Source organism: Apteryx mantelli, chromosome 2 (assembly GCF_036417845.1).
Source record: "Apteryx mantelli isolate bAptMan1 chromosome 2, bAptMan1.hap1, whole genome shotgun sequence".
NCBI classification, from domain to species: Eukaryota; Metazoa; Chordata; class Aves; order Apterygiformes; family Apterygidae; genus Apteryx; species Apteryx mantelli.
Genome location: NC_089979.1, coordinates 111,008,969 through 111,029,964, shown reverse-complemented (window position 1 = coordinate 111,029,964; position 20,996 = coordinate 111,008,969). Strand labels below are relative to the sequence as shown.

Here is a 20,996-nt window from a genome sequence, read left to right as displayed (position 1 = left end):
TGTTTGATCTGTCCATTGATATCTTAATTAGAAACTCTTTTTTTGTGATGATGGATCATGAAGATGGTTCATTGTGCCTTGATATGTGAACTGTCAGGATCTCAGTGTGATCATAGTGAATAATTTTACTTTTTGCCATTAATGAGCAGATTATGGAGAGAATAAATTCCATTTGGGTAGTCACCAAACTAAATTGCAGTTTGAATTTGACTGTGGTCTTTCCAGTGTCCCTTTGGTCTTTCCAGTGCCTTAGCAACTTTGCAGTACTTCATTTGGTATGTTTTTAGATATGTTCTGGACCAGTTTGGCCTATTTCAAAGATGTCTTCATCTTCTCAGAGGCTCAAGTGACTCATGAGCAATATGTATCATTTCCTGGGTCTGGGGAGATTGAGAACACATGGCCGGTACACTAAGTAAGAAAAATGTGAATTTAGTGAGTTGACCATAGAATTGCTGCAGCTTAATGATCTTTCCCAGAAGCATCAATATAGACCCCTGCAAGAGAATTGTTGTCATCACTTGGATGGTGCTTGGAGACATGAAAGACATTCAGTACTTGGTTGGAAGGAGTTTGCCAGCTGTATTAGAATATTAATATCAGCTTCTCAAATAGCTCTGCTACTCAGTGGCCTTTGACCCCTCTGCTGGTTGGTGAACTCAGTCTTCAGTAAAGGAAAATTTACACCATCGAGAGACTAGGTGGACAGACTCTTCTTGGGACACTTAAACTGAGCAGAATATTCTTGTATATTATTTCTAAGAAAGTTCTTCCACAGCTGTTGGGAAAAACTTCTCATCTTTTGTGAGAACAGCTTCCAACTTCTTTAACTTACTACTCACAAATTAATGACCAGACCAACCATAATTTGTTTAGAAAACAGACTGCTCCAGAGTCTGGTTATCACCCTGATTTTTCCATCCTTTTCTGTCATGCTCCTACAAGCACGGGTCTGGTCCACTATCTCTGCTACATTCACAGGGAACTGGAATACCATCCTTGGTTTTGCTGACCATTACCATCTCAGAATCTCCTTGCTGTGCATGACAAAATGTGACTCTCATACCAAAACCATACCTCTGCCATGCCCTTTTGAAAGCTTAGTCACTTGTATTGAGGCAAATTGAAACCAGGTAAACACAGATGTGTTTGAGTTGTGTCTGTCAGAATGGATTAATATCCCCACCCAGTTCCACGTTTTGCCACTAAAAACACAGCAGTTTCCAGACTGTCACGAAGATACGGTCTCCATTACTAATCACTCAGCAGTGCCACAGAGTTTGCGAAGCTGTGTGGAAAATTTGCAGAATGGTCCTTTGCAACATAGACAGGGGAGTCTGTGGCCCAATTTAGGGACAGAGGCTACATGCATGCAAGTGAGCTAGAGCAAAGGTTTCCTAGATCTCATCCAGACACTCAAATATCTGCACGTCTGAAACGGAAGCCCTCAAGTTGGAATGAATTGATAATTCACTTGGTGATAGCCACTGATAGCCTTTAGTGTACAGTGCAGTGAGCCTGGGTGTTTTAGAATACATCACTTGCAATTGCTGAAAGTCCGCAGCGGTGAAAGAGCTGCTGGTCACTGTGTCTCCACCTGGATTCCTTCCTTCTGTCATTTTCATGAGAGATCGCCTGACATTATCAAACACATTGAGGTATCTAACCCCTTTTACACAAAAGTGTAATTTATGAGTAGATGGGAAATTGACATATGGCATATTAATAACTTTTTAAATAGACTGGATGAAAATATACCTTCGAAAAGCAAGGATGAATTATGTTGGTAGCATTTCCTAATATGCTTCCAAGAAATAGACTGTAAAACCACAGAGTACAGCAAGATAAATTTAAGCCTCCTGGAATTCATTGGTTTGACCAAAGATTTAGACTCAGTTAATCCTAAACTGTCACTTATAAATACTGAGTATCTTCAGAGCCTTTCTCTGAAGACAATGAAGATGAGAGAGAAATATTTTCATATGGGGAAGCAGAATAGGTGGTGGTATTATCCATCTGTTGGGATGTTACAAGGGGCCCCAGCAGTGCTTAACAGAGCACCAGAAACACATCTGAAAATTTGAGGGCTTTTTATTTTTCCTGCATCTTTTGGTGGGAAGTTACAACATTTTGGGGTCCCGCATCAAATTATTATTTTTTTTTTTTCGTGGATATCTGCAGATGCCCATGTAGCCTTATTCAGAGCTTTTGTATTGTTGATACAGTGGGATATCTGTCCTTGAGACAGCTAATTCTGCTATTCCTATGAGTGTGTTAGACATTAAAAATGGAAGTTTCTAAGTGACATTTTCACATAATTTAGTGTATTATGCAATTTTAGCAAGAAAATGACATAAAGAAATTTCCTGTTGTATGCTTGGCTAAATCATTTCTCTCATCCAAATACAAAAATAAGAGTACTAATTAAAATTAGGAGTACATTCATCTTCATGACTGTGATTAATTCCCACAAGTGGAAAAAGGATGGTAGGTCTTCATAATTATCAGCTATGAGGAATATATATGTATATGTATGTTCTTTATAATACATAATATATGTGTGTATATAATAAAGTGCTAGTAATCTTAATTTCTATCAATAGCTCATTTCTCTGCATAGCATTACACAAAGATAGTGCAGTGCCTCTTTGAAGGAAAAAAAATGAGCAACGTATATAGCAATAAATATTTCAGCTTGAGAATCTTTTGAGGAGACATCAGAGAAAAAGAAAATAAGATCCCAGAGGTATTTCTCTCCTCTCATATGTTAGCAGCTTTACACTGTTACACAGCTGGAGCCTTGTCATTCATAGTTCTTGTGCAGTCTTGGTTTCTAGTTTCTGACATGTACTTCTAACAGTACAACTCCACTGCAAAACAGTTTAACATAAAGGATTTCAGCAGGGCTGATAGATGAGATACGTGCTTATACAGAGATTGCCCACTCAGAAAAAAAATCCATGTTATCAGTTTGAACCAGATCATTTTCTTTGTGTAATGCTGTCGCTAGGACCATGGCAGTACGTATTGTCAGCAAAGTACTTTCAGATGAGCCATTAATAGTGATATTCACTGTTTTTATTAATTGCTAGCATCACAGAGACACAAGAATGGAATTCTTAAAATACAGTCTGTTTCAGGCCCATCTGTCCTACAGCTTTTGAAGTCTCTGTCATAGGAATTGCATGATGGAATATATGATTAAAGTCAACAAGAACAAAACCAATTGCTTTTTAGCTTGCCCATTTTATTGTATTGGATCTCACTATAAGTTACGGAAGCAAAATACAACTTGGTGTATCTTAGCCCTATTCAGCTGTTTTCTGAAAAAATGCTGAAGTTGATTTGGAAAGTCTATGAATTTCGGATTCATCCAGAATATCTTCCTAGAGGGTTTCATGTGGTCTCCTGTAACCTGCTAGAACAATTGTTTTTTTATCAGTTAAAAGAGAATGAAAGTACTGTGAAAACTAATGTTTTGAAATCCTCCCTAAAAAGAAAAATTACCTATTTAACTTGTATATTTAGAAATACATCTAAGCAGTTTTGGAAATTGTTTTGACTAATATTTTGTGTGTCTTTAAGACAGCGAGAGAAAGCAGGTAGTTGCAAATGCACTTCAGTGCTTTTAGCCCTATGTGAAACAAAGCTTTAAACAGAAGAGCAGAATTTCCATACAAAAAATCATGGAAAAGAAATTAGCTACTGAACTCACTAATAAAAGCAAGTGCTTATATTTACCAAAGAAAGCTCAGAAATGGATCTGGAAAAAGAGAAAGCCATAGGCTTCAGTTTGTAGCTTCTGTTGAGCCAAAATTAATGAGATACCTGTAGATTGTTTTGCATTTCATTGTCTTCACGGGGACAAATCATAACGGACTGTGTGTCTTTCTTCAGGACCTTTTGGGTAAATTTTGAAATAAGTGCCTGCAGTTTTTGTATGCATGACTCATATTACGCTCCCTGGGAGTTCTGCAGCTAAAAAGGCCTGCTCAAACTTGGGCAATATATGCATGAGTTTTCCAAAGTTAGTCCCAGCAAAGCTAACCCATGTAGGGAAGGAAACATTTTAAAGTGGGGGAAAAAAAAGAAGTAAAATGATTTTCCCTGTAGAAAATGGTCTAACAGCTAAATTTCATAGAAACAGAAAATTAAAACCTAGGTGACATACATTGGGTACCTAATGCCATGTCTATATGATTAGATGAATGGATCTTTTTCAGAGCAATCCTGTCACTGGAGTCAGGCTGAGCAAGTGCTCAGTTCCTTAGAAAAATCAGCAGATCGCTTTTATTTAGTTGTATAAATATTGATGTAGAGCCACATTTCCCTGCACAATTGGGTTGTAAAATTTGCAATTTCCTTATATAATGCTTTGTAAATTCTATACTACTGGATTATTATGGTTTGGCTTTAAACTGCCTCACAAGAAACATGAGGTTTTTTTATATTTCTGCCACATTGTTTGAATTCCTCACCAGTTCCGTGTCTAGTTCTCCTGACCTTCCAGAGGGCTAACAGGAATGTGAAAAATAATCAGATTATTTACCTTCTTTCAGATTTCCAGGCTTTTGGTCTGAAGAAAGGAATGTTTTTCAATCCAGATCCTTATCTGAAGATTTCCATCCAGCCTGGAAAGCATAGCATCTTCCCAGCACTTCCTCATCATGGACAGGAGAAGAGATCTAAGATCATGTGTAATACTGTTAATCCTATCTGGCAAGGAGAGGTAAGTGGTTTGTGTGTGTGAGAGACCTTTTCTTAAAACATGGAAATGACTCTAGCAATATCCCATGAGTTTCTTGTGAAATCCTTTCTTGGCTAAGTAGTCGTTGACCTAACTGCAATTGATGTGCAGTTCATGACATCTTGTTTTAATGTAAAAGGCTTAATTTGCTACAAAGATGAATTTTAGATAAAACTTTCTTTCCCTGAAGTATGTGTTCTATTTCAGGGATGTAATTTATCAAGTTGTTGAAGGTAGGCATAATCCAGAACTGAAAAATAAACTCGCATAGTTAGAAATGCTGCTGCTAGATTATCAGAGTGTTTTTACAAGGAGAGGAGACATTAGGTGAAGCAGAGTAAATACAGCATCAAATAAAAAGAATCTGTGTGTGTGATTGAAAAATGCCAGTGGTAATATAAATTGAAGGCAACTTTGGCACGTTTGCCTATCACCTTGAAGATATACTCTGTAGTCTGCTGCTCCTTGTAGAAAGGGCTTAGTAGGTATTAATGAGATCTGAGAGTTCAATTGTTGCCTGCTGTTTTTAAATTACACCCGAAATGGCAACAGACAACAAAAGATGAGAAGTATCTTCAGAATTAAAGGAGACTGACACAAAGGGTGTGATTTACTGTTGTTCCCTGTCAGACCAATATCTCCATTTCAGGAAAGAGTAAAAATAAATAAATAGACTATATAAAATTATTCAAATTAAATGCAAATTGCAAAGTAGTTTAGGGATAATTAGGTCAAACTGCATAGTTGTGGAAGCATGAGTGGAAAAAGATGGGAGAAACATCACTGAATGCTCCTTCCTTGCAGAGGATGGTCTAGAAGTTAGGTAGCACATGGGGTTATGCAACATGTGAGCCAATGCAGAGGAGGTTATATGGTGAGTGGGAGCACATCTCATAGATAGTCCAAGAAATGTACCTTTTAGCAGGACTTAATTAAGTGGAAGGCCCTGTCATGAAACATCTGCCCAGCTGCAACTTCTCTCTTGCTCCAAGCATCAGATATATTTGGCTGAGGGATCCCAGGTCAAGCTGAGGGATCCCAGGTCAAGCTGAGGAGCCGGAACTGACGTGAAGGAGCAGGGAGCTGACAGAGATGTTTCAATAAAGTGCAAAAGACACAGGCCTAGAGGTGAGAAACCATAAGGGGGAAACTTGCTCTGTGTGTGTCTCATTCAGTGCATGTGCGTTGGCAGACGGTGTAGATGCCAGGAGTTGACACTCAAAGCAGGACACAGGATATGGCTATGGTCCCACCACACTGTAGCAGCCAGAAGTTAACTGCTGAGGTGGCACACAAGCTGCCCTCATTCAGAGGGGGACGTATGGGCTGTACTGGGGGAGGCGGAGAACAGGATTTTTAGATGCACTCAGTACTGCTCTTAACAAAGAAAACTCCCAGCCAATGCAGCTTGCTCTCACTGTAGGATCCTTTTGCATTGCTGGAGGATAAAAAGTCAAAGAGTAAGAATGTGACCCTGATAAAATGTCAGGGGTCTCTTCTCCTCAAGCCATGCAGGATGGCTGAGTTTGTGGGCTGACATTTGTTTTCCAACAGAATTTTGCAGTGAGAAAAGGAGAAACAATGAAATCACCTAATTACAGACATAGGAAAGCAAAAGAGCACAGCTGGCTTCCAGCTCCTCCGTTCAACCCTGTGGTTTTCTTGATTGCATGTGAGCACACTGCTTCTCCTTTTCTGTTGTTAGCCTGTTAGTGGCTAAGGAGTCTAAAACAACAGAGTCGTTATTCACATGTCCAGTTTCTACTTTCTCTCCAACTGATATGGGGATGTTAACTGCATGCACTTGGATTGCGATCTACATACATCAGCTGGTCTGAAGTCTTTTTTTTTTTTTTTTTAAGCACTGAAAAGCATATGTTGGTTTCTTTTCTGCAGAGCAGTTTTCTTCTGCTTTGTCCCTTTATGTGGCAAGGGAAGGAGGAAGACTACAAACTCTTGCTGAATTGTGGTGGTAGTTATTCTTCTGCCCACCCTTTACACTGATGGATGTGAATTTATGAAGTGAAAATCATTGAGGAATCACAGCTATTTTATTAAATGGATCAGTCACTAGGTTTTTTCACCAAAAAATATTTTAGGCAATGAATTATTTCAGAAGGATGATTCTTTCCTAAGATTTTCTGTCACTATACAATCTCTACCTGTCAGTAGAAGCCAGATGGTCTTTTTTTAATTGAATGATATATGGCTGCTAAACTTACTTGACAAAGTCTGGAATAGGGAAATAAAACAGTTCGTTCAATAGAAATATCTGAACACTGGAATCTTTTGTTTATGCTCTTGATTACCTTTCAGCAAATTCAGAAGTAAAAGAGTTGCTTCAGTTTTGTAGGGACTCCCCACCAAAACAAAATCCTACAGACTAAGAGAAAATGATTCATTTACTTGCTTATGTTAATACACTCTGATACTACCCCTCATATACTTACTAGGTTGTTCTATTTGCATAATAACCACCTGCTTTATAATAACACTCTAGTAGCACCATGATACCTCAGTCAATTTTTTCATCCATGTCAAATGTAATATTGATGATCTTCTTCATTTCACAAGCCATTCAAATACTGTTCAGCACAAGTTATCCTGAATCAGAGCTATTTGGTTGATCTGTTTTGTAGTGCTTTTTATACAAGAGGATGTAAGCAAATGGAAATTTCTTACAAAGAGGTAAGAGTAGTGTGTGACATTTTGACACGTGGAACAGGGCTCTGTGTGAGGCAAATGAAAGTGGCTGTGTCTGCTGTGCCTCCCATCCAGGCATGCTGGTGTCAGAGACCAAAAATGCCCCAGCAGGTCACCATTTGACTTCAGTGGAGCTTTGCCTGATTTGAACTGTTTTGGGGTCAGAGTAAGGTTCCATGTAATGCCCATACATGCCTTAAGCAGACATCTCTCTGGCAGTTCACAAAACTGCAAGAGTGTAACAGGCCCGTTGTCCTACCATGTTAACTTGAGGTAAAATGCAACAAAAATATGTGAAGGAAGTGTTCTTTTCCCAAATATTTTGTTTGTCTAGTAGAATTGGGAAAGGTGAATATTGATCATATCTCTTCTAATATTGCTATTAGAATAATGACACTATTTGCATATTGTTTCTTGTCATATTCTCTTTAACGAGATTTTATTTGTCAGCAAGGAGTAAAGTGATAGTTCAGGCAATCAGTACAGATCTGGCTACAAAATTTGAGTGTAATAGAGACCCTCGACTGCCTAATTTGATAAGTGTTAGCTTATTTGAGTGTCAAAATTTTCAGTGCCAAGATATTTATTTTTATTTCTTTAAAGGATTTTGAGCAATTAGGGATCATAAGCAACAAAGCAAACTGGTTTAAGTAGTTTATGCACCTCAAGCTGGTTAGCAAATTCTCTCAGTGATTTTTGCAAGTGGAGTACTTCAGGCTATCTGGGTTTTCCCTTAGACACACTTATGATATTCCTCTTAACTGTAGTAGTTTGTTTTAGCTAACTGCTTTTTAATTTTTTGTTTATTTACTAATGAGCGGAGAGAGAGCCTCGAGAAACAGGCAGTGAGAGGACTATAAAATTTGGCTGTTGCAGCTACCCATGTATTTAAAGTAGCGGGAAGTGTTATCTGTTAGGTGACTCTGGAAATTCTAGTTCTGGAAGAGTTGATTTCCTCAAAGTGTGAGACCTTCACTACGATACAAACCATCTCAACTCTTTGCACCTTCAGCTTCCTGCTTCTTTCTTTACCTGTCCCGTTACAAATACTGTTAATTTGTAGCTGAGGCACAAAATAATGTTTTGGGTGGCTGCTTCATCACTCTGAAGACAGCTGCATTTCACTGATGAACAAACTGATCTGTATAGGCAGAGGCATTCAATACTCTGTTGCAAGAGCACTTAACGGATCTTAGTTAATGTGTCAGATCTGATAAATGGAAGTATGGTATTTTCCCATGTATAGCTTTACTCTCTGTCACCTCGCTCTCTTGTCACCTCAGACAACCTGCGACCTTTCAAAAATACTTGAATAAATTCTCACATAATCTGCCTCTTCAACACAAAATCAGAAGAAGGAAGGAGTCGGGGGCTATGAGCAGGCCATCGGAAGGCCAGAGGGAGGCCATTTGGGGAGTGAGGGCTTCTGTAGTGAAAACAGTTGTCAGCACTAGAAGCATGGGGTTTGGATGCTGGCTGCAAGAGTGCCAACATGATATGAATGCAATTGGCAGTCTAAGTGCCAGTTTGTGACTCCTTTTCTTATGCTGCAGATTTATAACTCAACCACTGATTCTGTGATCATAAAATCTGGACCTGCCTGTGACAGATCACCGAGCAGGATGGGATCTGATGGACATTTTGTCAAAATAGCTAGAGCATACAATATGGGGTTTATGCTAGCTCCATGCTTCTCTTGCGGCTTTATGTTGGCTGCAGATAACATGGGTGATACATGATGTCACACAAAACTAGAGTGGTGCAAAGGATACTTGTTCAAGGATGAATCTTTCCAGTACAAACAAAAACCATTCTAGGGGCTTTAATATATTTGGATCAAGACTGTGAATTTAAACTAGAAGCAGGTTGGTTTTGGTCTGATTTTGATCCAGTACTGAGAGTGCTAGGGGCTGACCATAACACTGTGGTCTCACAAAATTATTGCCTGATTTCACCAAAAGTTCAAGCTGAAAAAAAGCAACAGGAGTATCTCACTGATTGAACTATTTGCTTTATTATTTAACTTAGGTAACCTTTCCCCCCCCCTTCACTGGCAAATGCAAAAGAATCAGCTGCAGAAACAGGCCTTTACACCTAAGCCTAAGTCCAACATGGGCCCAGTGAAATCCAGATCCTGAATTCAGTGTGAGTTATGCCAAAGGCTTCTTTAGAACTAGGTGAAGCCTTGTGAGTGGTAGCTTTGCTGTATAGCATTTCTGCACATACATCAAAGCAAAGTGTTAAATATAGCTCAACTGTACAGAAAAGCTGTGATTTTGAAGCTGCAGTTTTTTGAATATCTGGTGATGGTTGAAATGTGAAGGCCCAAGACAACTTCAGTTCCTTCAAGAATGGATTAAGGTGAGAAAAAGAAACTAGATCATTTTAGTATATTCTTCTAGAAGAAATACATTATAGTTGCAGCTTGCACCTAGAAGACTGTATCAGTCTTGCTAGTCATGTATTTTAGTGCTCATGAGAATCTTCGAATATTTTCTACGCTGTACTAACAAATTTTTAGACAATATGTGAGGGAGGAAGAATCCTAACTGGCTCTTTGGAGCAGTTGTTTGGACTTGATTTTTCCAGTCTCTTTTCCCCTACAAATAGTCTGAAAAAGTTTCTAATGTCTTAGTGCTGAAATTCACCATTAATAAAAAGACGTCTTGCAGGACTATTTTAAGCTATTGGAGAAGAATTTATGATGACCTTATTAATCAGTAACTCTGAAGTTTAAAGAACACGTGAAATAAATAGGAAGGAACTTTTTTCTCCCCTCTGTTTCAATTAGAGTGAGAGAGAGCGGTTCTGAAGGAAAATCTAGGAAAGCAACTCACTGAAGACCCAATCCAACTTTTAAGGAATTCAGTAGAAAGAGCTGGATCAGACCTCAGAACAGCAGCACATACTTATGTGCACCCCTTTTATTACAGTGTAAGAAACATTGTGCTATGCCTGAATAAGGTACCATGTTGGCTCTGGCGCTCTGTGGTCACTGTTGGATCCCAGGGCAATGGACTCTCAGACTATTTGTAGGTGTGCCCCAGCTTTCAGCAGCGGTGGAGCCCTGTGCCCTATAGTAGTGACATTGCAATGTTTTGGGTTATTATTAATGAATACCATAGCAAACTTAAGAAACTGGAGTTCCCCACGAGCTTATCCAGTCATTCAGACAAGTAGTGTTGTATGGGACAATAGTGACATGTACGGGAGGTTTTTGAATGGGGAGCAGAATAATAGAGATGGAGAGTGGCGAGTGCATTAAGAATGTAATTGGTTCACTGGAGCATTTGAAACGAAAAACCCACTAATGAAATATTCAGCTAAAAGACTAAATCTGTCTTCATCCATCAAAAGTAATTTACAGCCTTTTAAGATTTACTTCTGCTCATATTGTCCCTGTGGCATGATAGCTATCACAAATATAATTTCTATTTAATTATATCACTTATTCAACTCCAAATCAAGAGCCTAATTCTTTCTGTCACCTCTGTTTTGATTTACCTACTTCCACCAGTTATATTGACTGTTTTTAAATGACTGAACTTGTACTAACTCTGTCTAATCAGTCTAAGTGGACATATTTGTTCATTTCAACAGCTTCCTTAGTTTTATTGAGCTGATCACTATGATAGCTTTTAACAATCCATATTCAGGGATGCAAATAATACTGGTAAAAAATAAAAAAGTAGGAATTAATCCTCATTATCACATGACTTTCTATGAAAATTATTCTTAAACTCTGAAAATAGTCATATTATCCTATAAATGGATACATATGTATTCTGCTGGGACAGCATTAGCATGTGCCTTCATTCTTCACCGTATGTAAGTCATGTACAAAATCCCCATGTGATCTATTCATGTTAAGAAAATGAATCATCTGTATATGCAAAACCATTCTTGGGACTGGGAGAAAACAGGGACTAAAAAGCAGATTACAGTCTGAAACCTCTTCAGTGGCATTTACAACAGTGTTTTCAGATCTAGCTCCAAGATGACAGCAGCAGTGTAAATTCAAATCTATATTTAGGTTGCTGAGTTGGTGTGAGAGGATGAACAAGTCAGCTGATGCTGCATATCTTTGATTTTGATCTATGTCTTTGTCAGTGTTAATCTATAGGAGCTGACTATGTAAAATCTGTGCAAATGAGAGGAGAATCCTAATGACTTACTACTGACTAGAGCCAAAACTGATGGTACATCGTTTAGCTCACAGATGTTGATGTGGTTCTCTTCATGACTTGCTACTAAGCAGTCTCAAAACACGTGGACTGGATTATTTTCAGATGAAACTAAGCCAAGTGATGTGCTCCAGGTGTGCACCTAACATTTTTCAACCAATACTGAGAGTTCAATCCCGGGGACTGGATTTAGTGGAGTTAGTGCATAATAAAACCCTTGCAGCATGTCTGGATGTGGTCATCAGGTCCACAGCACCAGCTTTTTTGCTGTCCAGATCTGTTCCTATAGCACCGCATGACTTGCTAATGTAGACATAGCCTGTATATTCCACTGATCAGAAAACATCAGCTTCCATAAGGCTTCCATACAGCTGCTCATGGCACATGCTATCTTTCCTCAGTATCCCAGGGATCTTTAATCATTCTTTTGTTCCGATTTTCAGTGCATAGTTTCCTTTCAGAAATAACCCCGACAGCTAACCATTTCTTTCAACAGAACTTAAAATTATCTAGAGGACAATGAAAAGGTCTTCTCCCTCTCTCGAGCTCAGCACCTAGAGCTTTCCTGCACTCTCTTCCAAAGCCACTACCTCTGTGGGTTTTCCAAACTGGGAGTCTTCCAGGGCCAGGCACGGGGTGGCTAGTTGCTCACCCCATTATTCCAGTGGGGTTCCTCATGATGGGGGAAGTCCATGATCTCCATTCATCTGCATCTAACCTATAAACAGGAACCATCTCATCCCTAGCCAGTAAGGCTCAGACAAAGGGACAGCTGATCCACCACGCAGATGAGTTGGGGTCTGACACTGTTTGTAGAGAAAACCTGTGAGAAACAGGTTGCTCTTAATGATAATTTCTTGGTAGTTTTGTTGAGTCAATCTGCCATGTCCTCTGTGGAGTGTGCTGTGTCATGTATCATCTCAGGTTCTAAGAGCCATTTGGTACCAAGTGGTAGTTGATGTCACATGCAGAGTGATGCACTGTGACTAAAACAACATGGTGAGTAATTACCGGGTTGGGCTAATCAGAGAATACAAGTTTAATTTCTTGTTTGTTATCCATCCATCCACTAGCCACTGCAGATCAACTATAAACTTTGGGTCCTGTGTTATCTTTTAAGGATCCATCTACCACTCATTTCTTATAAAGCATTTTACATGAATTTCTTTAAGAAATCCAGTAGAAACATCAGGTTTGAGCCATCACATAAAGTTTCTGTGGACTCTCCTTCCCCTGTGCCCTCTTTTCTGCTGTTATCCAAACAAATACATAATCAGTCATTAGACAAAGCCCTTTTCTTGAGTGGGGCTTTAGCCTTGAAGCTATAGCTGTTTTTTATAGACAGGTTTGCATTTATGTTGAAATCTCTGACTTTCTTTGAGTATGTTGGTACTGAAGTACAAAGAGAGCAGACAAAATCTGACCACAGCAACAGAAAGATCACATCCATGCAGCCATTCCAAGTTTGGTTGACCTCTGGACAGCTGGAGAACCTAACTCTTTTGAATCCTGATGTTCTGATGTAACTTTTTCAAAAACTGCCAGAAATGTTATTTTCACTTTGTTCTTTGACTGAAGAAAAAGCCTATTTTTGTAAACTTGAGTACACCCTTTTACAGTTAGTTTCAATGTAAACTTTACTGTCTTTGGATTCCAGCAGGTTCCATGAATTTCTTGACCAGTCTTTCAGAGTTTGCACTAGCTGTTGCAGTTCAGGGAACTTGACTTTTGCAAAAAGCTTGGCACAGTTTGGAATCTCCTCAGGCCCCTACTCTTGCAGAAAAAGAGATTCCTGCCGTTTCAAAATCCAGTAAGTCCCCTAAAGATACATAGATAGTAACATTTTTATACCTGACCCTCTACAAATCTTTTATTTCACATTCCAGCAAAAACCACAAAGCCCGTATATAGTATTCATCCTCTAAATGTATGAAAACCTGTAAAAAAAATTTTTCTCACCCTTCCTAGATATACAGTCCTGTGAAGTACGGCCATGGTGTAAGGTATTAAAGCAAAGGAGGGGTATTTGAGAAACATTATCAGAAAGAAAAGTCCTTTTTAGTCTTTGTGTTCTAATAAAATGTCTTGACCTCATTTGGAATCTTCTAATCTTAATGAAAATATTTGTTACAGAGCAGTTGAATTACATAGGTGCATAGGACATGTCTTTGATGGAAATTAAAGGAATTTTTCCAGGTGTGTAATACAGTGTCCTGCTGGGGGCAAAAGCAGAAAGAAAAAAATTCTGTAAAAGGTTGCATTTGCTGTTGGAAAAGCTGAAATAGTGCTGTGGCTCATAGTTGCCAGGAAAAAAAACATCAGTGGGGAATTTCTAATTGTTTTGCATGTTTATGTTTTGTAAGCTGACTGCTTCAGTAGGTTCCCAGCAATTATTGTCTAACTCAGCTTCCAGCAACATCAAGGAAAGCAAGAGTAGGTTCTTCCTTTTATTAGCAAGAATCTAAAAATGGACTGCTTAAGATAGATTCAGTTCACAACAGACATTCTGACCAAGCGCCTACTTTTTTTTTTAAAAGCTGATTTTCTTAACCTGTTTGTAAAAGCTTTTTGATAGAAACATCCCTTCTGAGAGGTGAACGTCATGCTCATAATCAGTTTCTAGACACCTTCAGTGGACCTAATCTTGAGGTAGTGCTGGGAACACAAATATCTGACATGGCTCCACCACTTATGAGGGAAAGCAATCCTTCCTCATTTGCCTTTGCCCACAGTTCCTTAGCTAGGGGCTCTGAGCAGAAATATGAATTTGAAAATGCAGATATATTTTTCCTGGATGACACAATTCGAATCATGGTGATTGGCAGAGGAGATATTGGGAATAAGTGTTGTCATGGGTGATACAGATTTGATATAGATATCATGAGGATTTCAGAGCTGTGTGGTTACACTGGGTAAACTTGCTCCTGCAAGATACTATTTTCTGCTATCCTATGGGACTGTTGTAAAGTCTTCATCCATGTAAACCTTTTTCCTCCCCTTTGCTTCCATGTGCTTTGAACCAGATCTTGTTGTTTCAAATCCATTAATCAAATTATCATAATATCTGCCAGTTCTGAATTTGAGTGGGGAAAAGGATCCTCCAGGCTTCTTTTCATAGCTGACAGAAAAATGCAAATTGGCTTCTTGGTCTGGAGACTGTGAGTCACAAAAGCAGCCTGAAGACCAGGCACTCATGAACTTGCTATATCTAATGCTTCTGTAAATAGCCTGGCCTCAGACTTGAGAAAATTTACACATCTCATCTGTCCTTACAACAGATAGTGTTAAGGGCCTTCTAGAAAGGTCCCTAGCTTTATTGTTTGCTCAACAATAGTCTCTTGAGATCACCACAGGGGGACAACTAGGATAGCAATTGCCAGATGAGAGGTAGAGTGCCCAGGTGGCAGGCGAGTGAGCCATGAGGGGCATTGCAGAGCACAGAGCTCACCTGCGAGCCCCCCTAGGGCTGACTGCATCTGGGCTACCTCAGATCCAGGCCGGCAGGTAGTCCTGCAATTAAAATTGACAGTCAATTTAGCTACAGCCTCCACCTTGGAGTTTTCTTATGCAGTAACATAGATGCAGCCATTATGCTGCCAAAAAGGAACAGGAAAAGGAAAAAAAAGATCGACAACCAACCAAACAAAAAAATTACAGAAAATGAGCCATGGCTCTAGTGAAAATATACAACTTAAAGATTACTCTCTTAGATGGTGAAAGAAAATGGAAGGTAGCCAATACCAGCTGCAAAAAATACAGGAATCTGGCTGTAAGGATTGACAGTCATAAAAATCTATTGAGCTTCCAAATAATGGAAGACTTGCAGTAAAAAAGTGACAGTAACATCAAAAAATGGCAGCGGACTTATTCTTAAAATGCTTCCCTTCTAGCTGATGTTATCAGTGGTGTAGTTTGTGGACACAAACATCAGCTTTCCTCATCTAGAAGAGAGTCAGTTTTTATTTCAAGTTGTGATCACATAGCCTCTTTTTCTCGTCCCTCCTTGGAATGAATTATTCATCACAACATCACTCAGTGTTAACCCAAGGGTACTGCAGAATTCATAATCAGTGTCTTTTTTTTTAAACTTACAGATAGGAAGTTTATGCTGTCATTTTCAGTGCACAAACTGGCTGTTGCTGTGTGACAGTTAGCAAATATTAGGCAAAGAACAAAACATTTATTACAGCAGTATTACATTACTGCTCTGTTACATTAATTATATTAGAGAAGACCATGAAATTCAGGGTCCTTTCTGTTGCAGATGGATGAGATGTTAAAGGCCAAGCCTTGAACAGTGGAAATGCAGCCAGTGTTTCATGGCTAAGGCAAAGGGGCGGCACTTGTCAGAATAGAAGAGAAGTGAAGGAAGAGAGAAAAATTAGGGCTTGATAGTGATTAGCTTCTTCATCCAAAGAAGATAGTCCTATCTCTGAATATCACAAGAACCTACATGTTTTCAAAAATGATTGGTGATTTTTGAAAATGATTTTCAAGTTCTCAAACCTACATGTTTTGGTAGGATTCATTTTTTTAAAGGCAAGTGCCCAGCATGTTCTGCAAGCAAGGATTCCTTAGGGTTTGTCATGTTGGATGGCCTAAACCTGAGGCATCCACAGTCAGGGATTGTCTTTGAAAAATCCTGTCCATCAAGAATTAAACTGGGTGGGAATAACAGCAGCAGCAAATGCTTAGATAATGAAAAACTGAGTTGCATAAAATTATCACTGTTTTACAAGCTGTCTCCAAACCCATTTCGCTGCCTTCAGTTTTGGTCTCAAACTGCAGTTGTTTCCAAATGGCAAATCCTCTGAGCTCTGCTACACAGAATGCTTCAGGTCTTAAAGGCGTAATTTTGCTTTCAAAATACTACTGTTTTAAAGTATCAAAATGTGCTGCTAGCAGAAGCATTTGGGATCTGTGATCATGGACCAGGAGTCTGGCCATAAGGCAGTCTTGCATATCCTGAGATGCAACAGGACTGGCAGATGATGCACTCAGAACACAATTTGATTTTGCCGAGTATATGGAACATCAGTTTTTTACGTCTGCGTGACACAGCTGTCCTGGGAAACAGACGTGTTTCCCTAGGTTGATTCCAACACACCTTCCTCCATGCGTCAAAACTCTCTGCTCAGGTGCTGGTACGCATACTTGCATAATGTCAGTATCTTATGCAAGAAGGGAATCATCAGGCTTGGTTCCCCCCAACGTTACAGAAACAAATGTCCATGCAGATTCTAATTTACCCCAGTTGCACCACATGACAAAAAATTAATGATGTAGGAAGGTGCAGATCATTAGCTTAGGTTTTACTTTCTACTTGTGGACTGTTCAGTCTTTACATGTGTGTGTTCATGTTTTACCCCGCACAGGTTTTTTTTACACGATAGGTGTCAACAGCATTGTAATGGAGAATTCATTAAATAACAAACTGCAATACATTACAATAACCTCACTGAGTTACAAATTAATTCCTTTCTTCTGCTTGCCTTGTAAGTGCCATGAAGTAGCAGTTGCCCAAGGGGGTTAGCAGGTAAAATACTGCTGTTAATAATAATAACAAATTATTTTTATAAGGTGACTTTCAATATACATGGGGAATTAATGTTCTCCCCTTAGTATGGTTTAGCTTTTTTGGTAATCTGTTGCAGAAGATGTAGAAAATGAGAAGAAAATAATGCTTTAGCTGTTACTTTAATTGTCTTTCTTTGATTATTTACATTTTTTCAGGGCCTGATTAGTAGCATATCCCACTCATAGTGATTTCATTTGAAGCTGTTTGGACTCAGCATTTCTGAAAATCAAATCTTGATTCAGTAGAGCAAACAATTTAAGGCTTAACTCCAGGCCTCAATAATCCAGAGCATTACTCTGTTGGGAATATTGTCTTTGGCACTGGGAAAGCTAGAAAATTATTTCATCCATCTCAAGATTCACTTACTACAGAAGTCTTCCAGTTCAGTACTGACCTTTCAGCTGTAGGCAAACAGCAGACTTATAGTTATCCCACTACAGACACACTGTAGTAGAGATGTCCTTTTCTGACTGATGATGTCCTAATAATAGCAGATCTGCTTGGAAAAAGGATTCAGTGACCCATACTGCCAGCTCCCAGACTGTATTGAAATTAGCCAATCTAGGAGCAGGCAAGTCCAAGTTAGCTAATACATTTGCTTTTCACTATTACTCCTAAGTAGAGCTTTGGTCTACCTATGGGGAGATCCATAATCTCCAAGTGCCCTGATGCTCCTATGCTTGGAAGCTATACTCTACACATGGACAACTTTGTGCTTAGAACTGAAATATCATTCTCCTTGTTTCTACCTCAGGTTTGCATGTATACATTCTCCAAAAGCTTATTGAAACATTATTTACAAATAAAAATAGGTGATCTTAAAAGCAGATCAGCTGAGGTGGTGGTTACATGTTTCAAAGTGCTCAGTGCCATTTTAGGTGTTCCCATTGCTATCTTCCCCTGTATCATTTGTTACAGTTGCCTGTGCTGTGGCTTACCTTCTGGTTTAGCTCTCTGTGGGGTCATGCTGCAAACCAGGTCAGGAGATTGATCCAGATGAACAGTATTTTCAGGCTTTTTCCTTTCTAAATGGGGCAGGTATGAGCAAGAGAGGGAGAGGTTTCAAGACTTTTTATCTGTAAACCGTGGGCTGTGTGCCCTTCACCTCGCTAGATCCACAGTTCTCAATAGCTAAGGTGTGCCTCACAGCTGAAGTGTCACAAATAGCCAGTCAAATGCAGAGAGGACTCTGGCAGGGCACAAATAATTCCTAACTGGTTGAAGGAGGTGTTCTTCGGCCTTAGCTTGCAGTAAGTAGAAATAAATAGCTCAATAACATATGCTCACAAAGCATGTGTAATAAATTTCAGTTCTGGTTACTAAAAAAAAAGCCTTGCTTACTGCTTTGATTATGTTTTAGAATGTTTACACAGAAACACCTGCAGTCTTAAAATGTTCTTTTGTGGATGGTGGTTTTTTGGCATAAATTCCACTATTTCCACTAACTTTGCTCTGTCTGTTACGAAGTGACTGAAGTAACCGCTGATGTAACTGAGATGGCTGTTTTAGGTGATCCAGGCTTTCTTGCAGTGTTGCAAGTTAAAGCCAGACACCAGAATTTCAGTTTTATACAAGCAGACTTTGTCAGTCAACCAAAATAATAGGATAGTAATACCTCTGACTGACTTTTGTGGCCAATGAGTTGATATCAACATTGAAATTCGTGGTACAGAGGAGCCTTTACAAAAAATGTTGCCAAAGTAGAAATCAGAAGCGGTGCTGAGAGCCTGATCAGGCATGTCTAGCAGCTGGCCTGCCAGCTCAGAGCTGGGAGATGCTATGATGCCACTGTGCCTGTTCTTTAGATAAAGTGAGTGCTGTAAGGGTTAGATGATGAATTCATCACCATTAATCAGAGTCAAAAGCATGTGAAAAATAATTTATGGGCAAGCTGCTACCATTATTTTTGGATGCTTACTAAAGCAGAGTTTTGGAAATAATAGTCTTATATTCTTCTACAGATGACAATAGAAAAGCTCCCACTAATTTCACTTGGAGGGAATTGCCAACTAAACATCTCTCCAGTCTGCCAGTTCACTTGTACTTCCATGCAGCTATTTTCTCCAAGGCAATTAAAGTTATTAGGATTTTGTTTAAAAAAAAATCTCCAGTATCTGGCCAATTATATTTAGATCAATAATCATTGCTATGGCAGAGAATGTTAGATTTCCAGAGGTGTACTGTCCTTACCACAAGCAACCCTTGTTTAGAGTCTTTAGATGCAAATATGGCATGAATAAATAAAATTCCTGCATTCCCCAAGCCTGATGCTGCAGCATTACATGGCTTCTATAGGGTGCTTTCACTTGCCTGCTTTGAGGCCAACTCTTTTTATTTTGCAGGCCTATGCCTTGGGTGCCAAGGACTGCTTTTGTCCTGAGAAAGAGCCAGAGAGTCCCACAGGTCAATCAGGTGCTGGCAACAGTATGCTGTCATGGCCCAGCTACCAACTTCATGTTCTGTGTTCTTCCTTTATTACAGCAGTTCAGCTTTGTCTCCCTGCCCACTGATGTCCTGGAAGTAGAAGTAAAGGACAAATTTGCAAAGAGCCGACCGATCATCAAGCGCTTCCTCGGAAAACTTTCTATGCCGGTTCAGCGCCTCTTGGAGAGACATGCTATAGGGTAAATTCCCTGCTCATGCTACTTTGCATTGTTTATGGAGTATGCTGCCATTTTGAAAAGGCAATTGAAGTCTTTAGTGGCATATCATTATAGTGATATTATGATGTTTTGGTATATCGTTATAGTGATATTATGATGTTGTTGAGTGGGATTTATTAAACTGACAGTGGTCTCATGAATGATATTGGTGATCTTAATTAGAATTTATAGGACTGTGGGCCAGCCAATGAATTTACTCTATAAGGTTATCCATTGTGTTTTGAAACATGAGAGCTGGCAATTAAGAAATAAATTGTTTTGTATGTATCATGGCCGCGAATCTGGAGAGTGCAATATTTTCAATTTGAATATTGTTCTAATATTATCAACAGGCTGTTTTCATGTTTCAGGGAATTACCTATGGGTTAAAATCATGCCAGATCTGTTCCTCCCCTCTTACTTTAATTTCTGAACAGTGAAAATACTATAAAAATATATATGTCACATGTGTAACTAAATCTTTCTGTCCTTCCCTGCTGCCAGGGAATAACCAGTTCACTTCAGCTCAGCTGCCCTGCCCTGCTTCCCCTTTGTATGGATGTCCTAGAAAGGTGTGTGCTGCCAAATTGACACAAATCAATTTGAGGAGGGCAGGTAGTGTGTAGACAAAGCCAAAAAGGTGGCTTCAGACTTTAAGGTTTAGACCTTGAGGAGCAAGGAGAGAAGGAGCCAAGGAGCCATCTACTGAGGAGAGCATGGGCAATGCAGATCCCAAGAAAGCATTTCTGAAAATTGGATCTCAATTCCGCAGAGCAGCAGGAAGATGAGCTTGTTGGAAGTGTTTTTTAACAGCTGGTTCAGAAGCTGGCTGTGATTTTGACAGCTGAATTTACCACTAAACTACCTCCCTGTTTCTCAAGTAGGGGAGATAGAGTGGCTCTTCATAAAGCAGATGGAAAAGAACAGCTTGGGCAAGGTAGAGCCCCATAACTGGTATCTTTGGCTTCCCTTAACATGAGGGAATCCCTTCTGATTATATTTTCCTATTTTACTTTCTCGTTGTAAACACTGTCTTTCTAAGGACATGGCTGAGAGCAGTGCCTCCAGCCTGCACCTAGATCTGGCTTAGTTTTAATACCATAGTGGCTTTTAAATAGCAGAGAAGTTCAATGAAGAGCTTA

The 20,996-nt window shown here is 39.3% G+C and overlaps 1 protein-coding gene across 1 annotated transcript in view; it reads left to right on the top strand.

The window, feature by feature from the left end:
* Positions 1-20,996, top strand: part of HECW1 (HECT, C2 and WW domain containing E3 ubiquitin protein ligase 1) — a 203,541-nt gene that overhangs the window by 105,262 nt on the left and 77,283 nt on the right. Inside the window, exons 6-7 of the mRNA XM_067291220.1 lie at positions 4,560-4,729; positions 19,694-19,836. Coding sequence (XP_067147321.1) covers positions 4,560-4,729; positions 19,694-19,836 — 313 coding nt within the window. The remainder of the gene's footprint in view (positions 1-4,559; positions 4,730-19,693; positions 19,837-20,996) is intronic.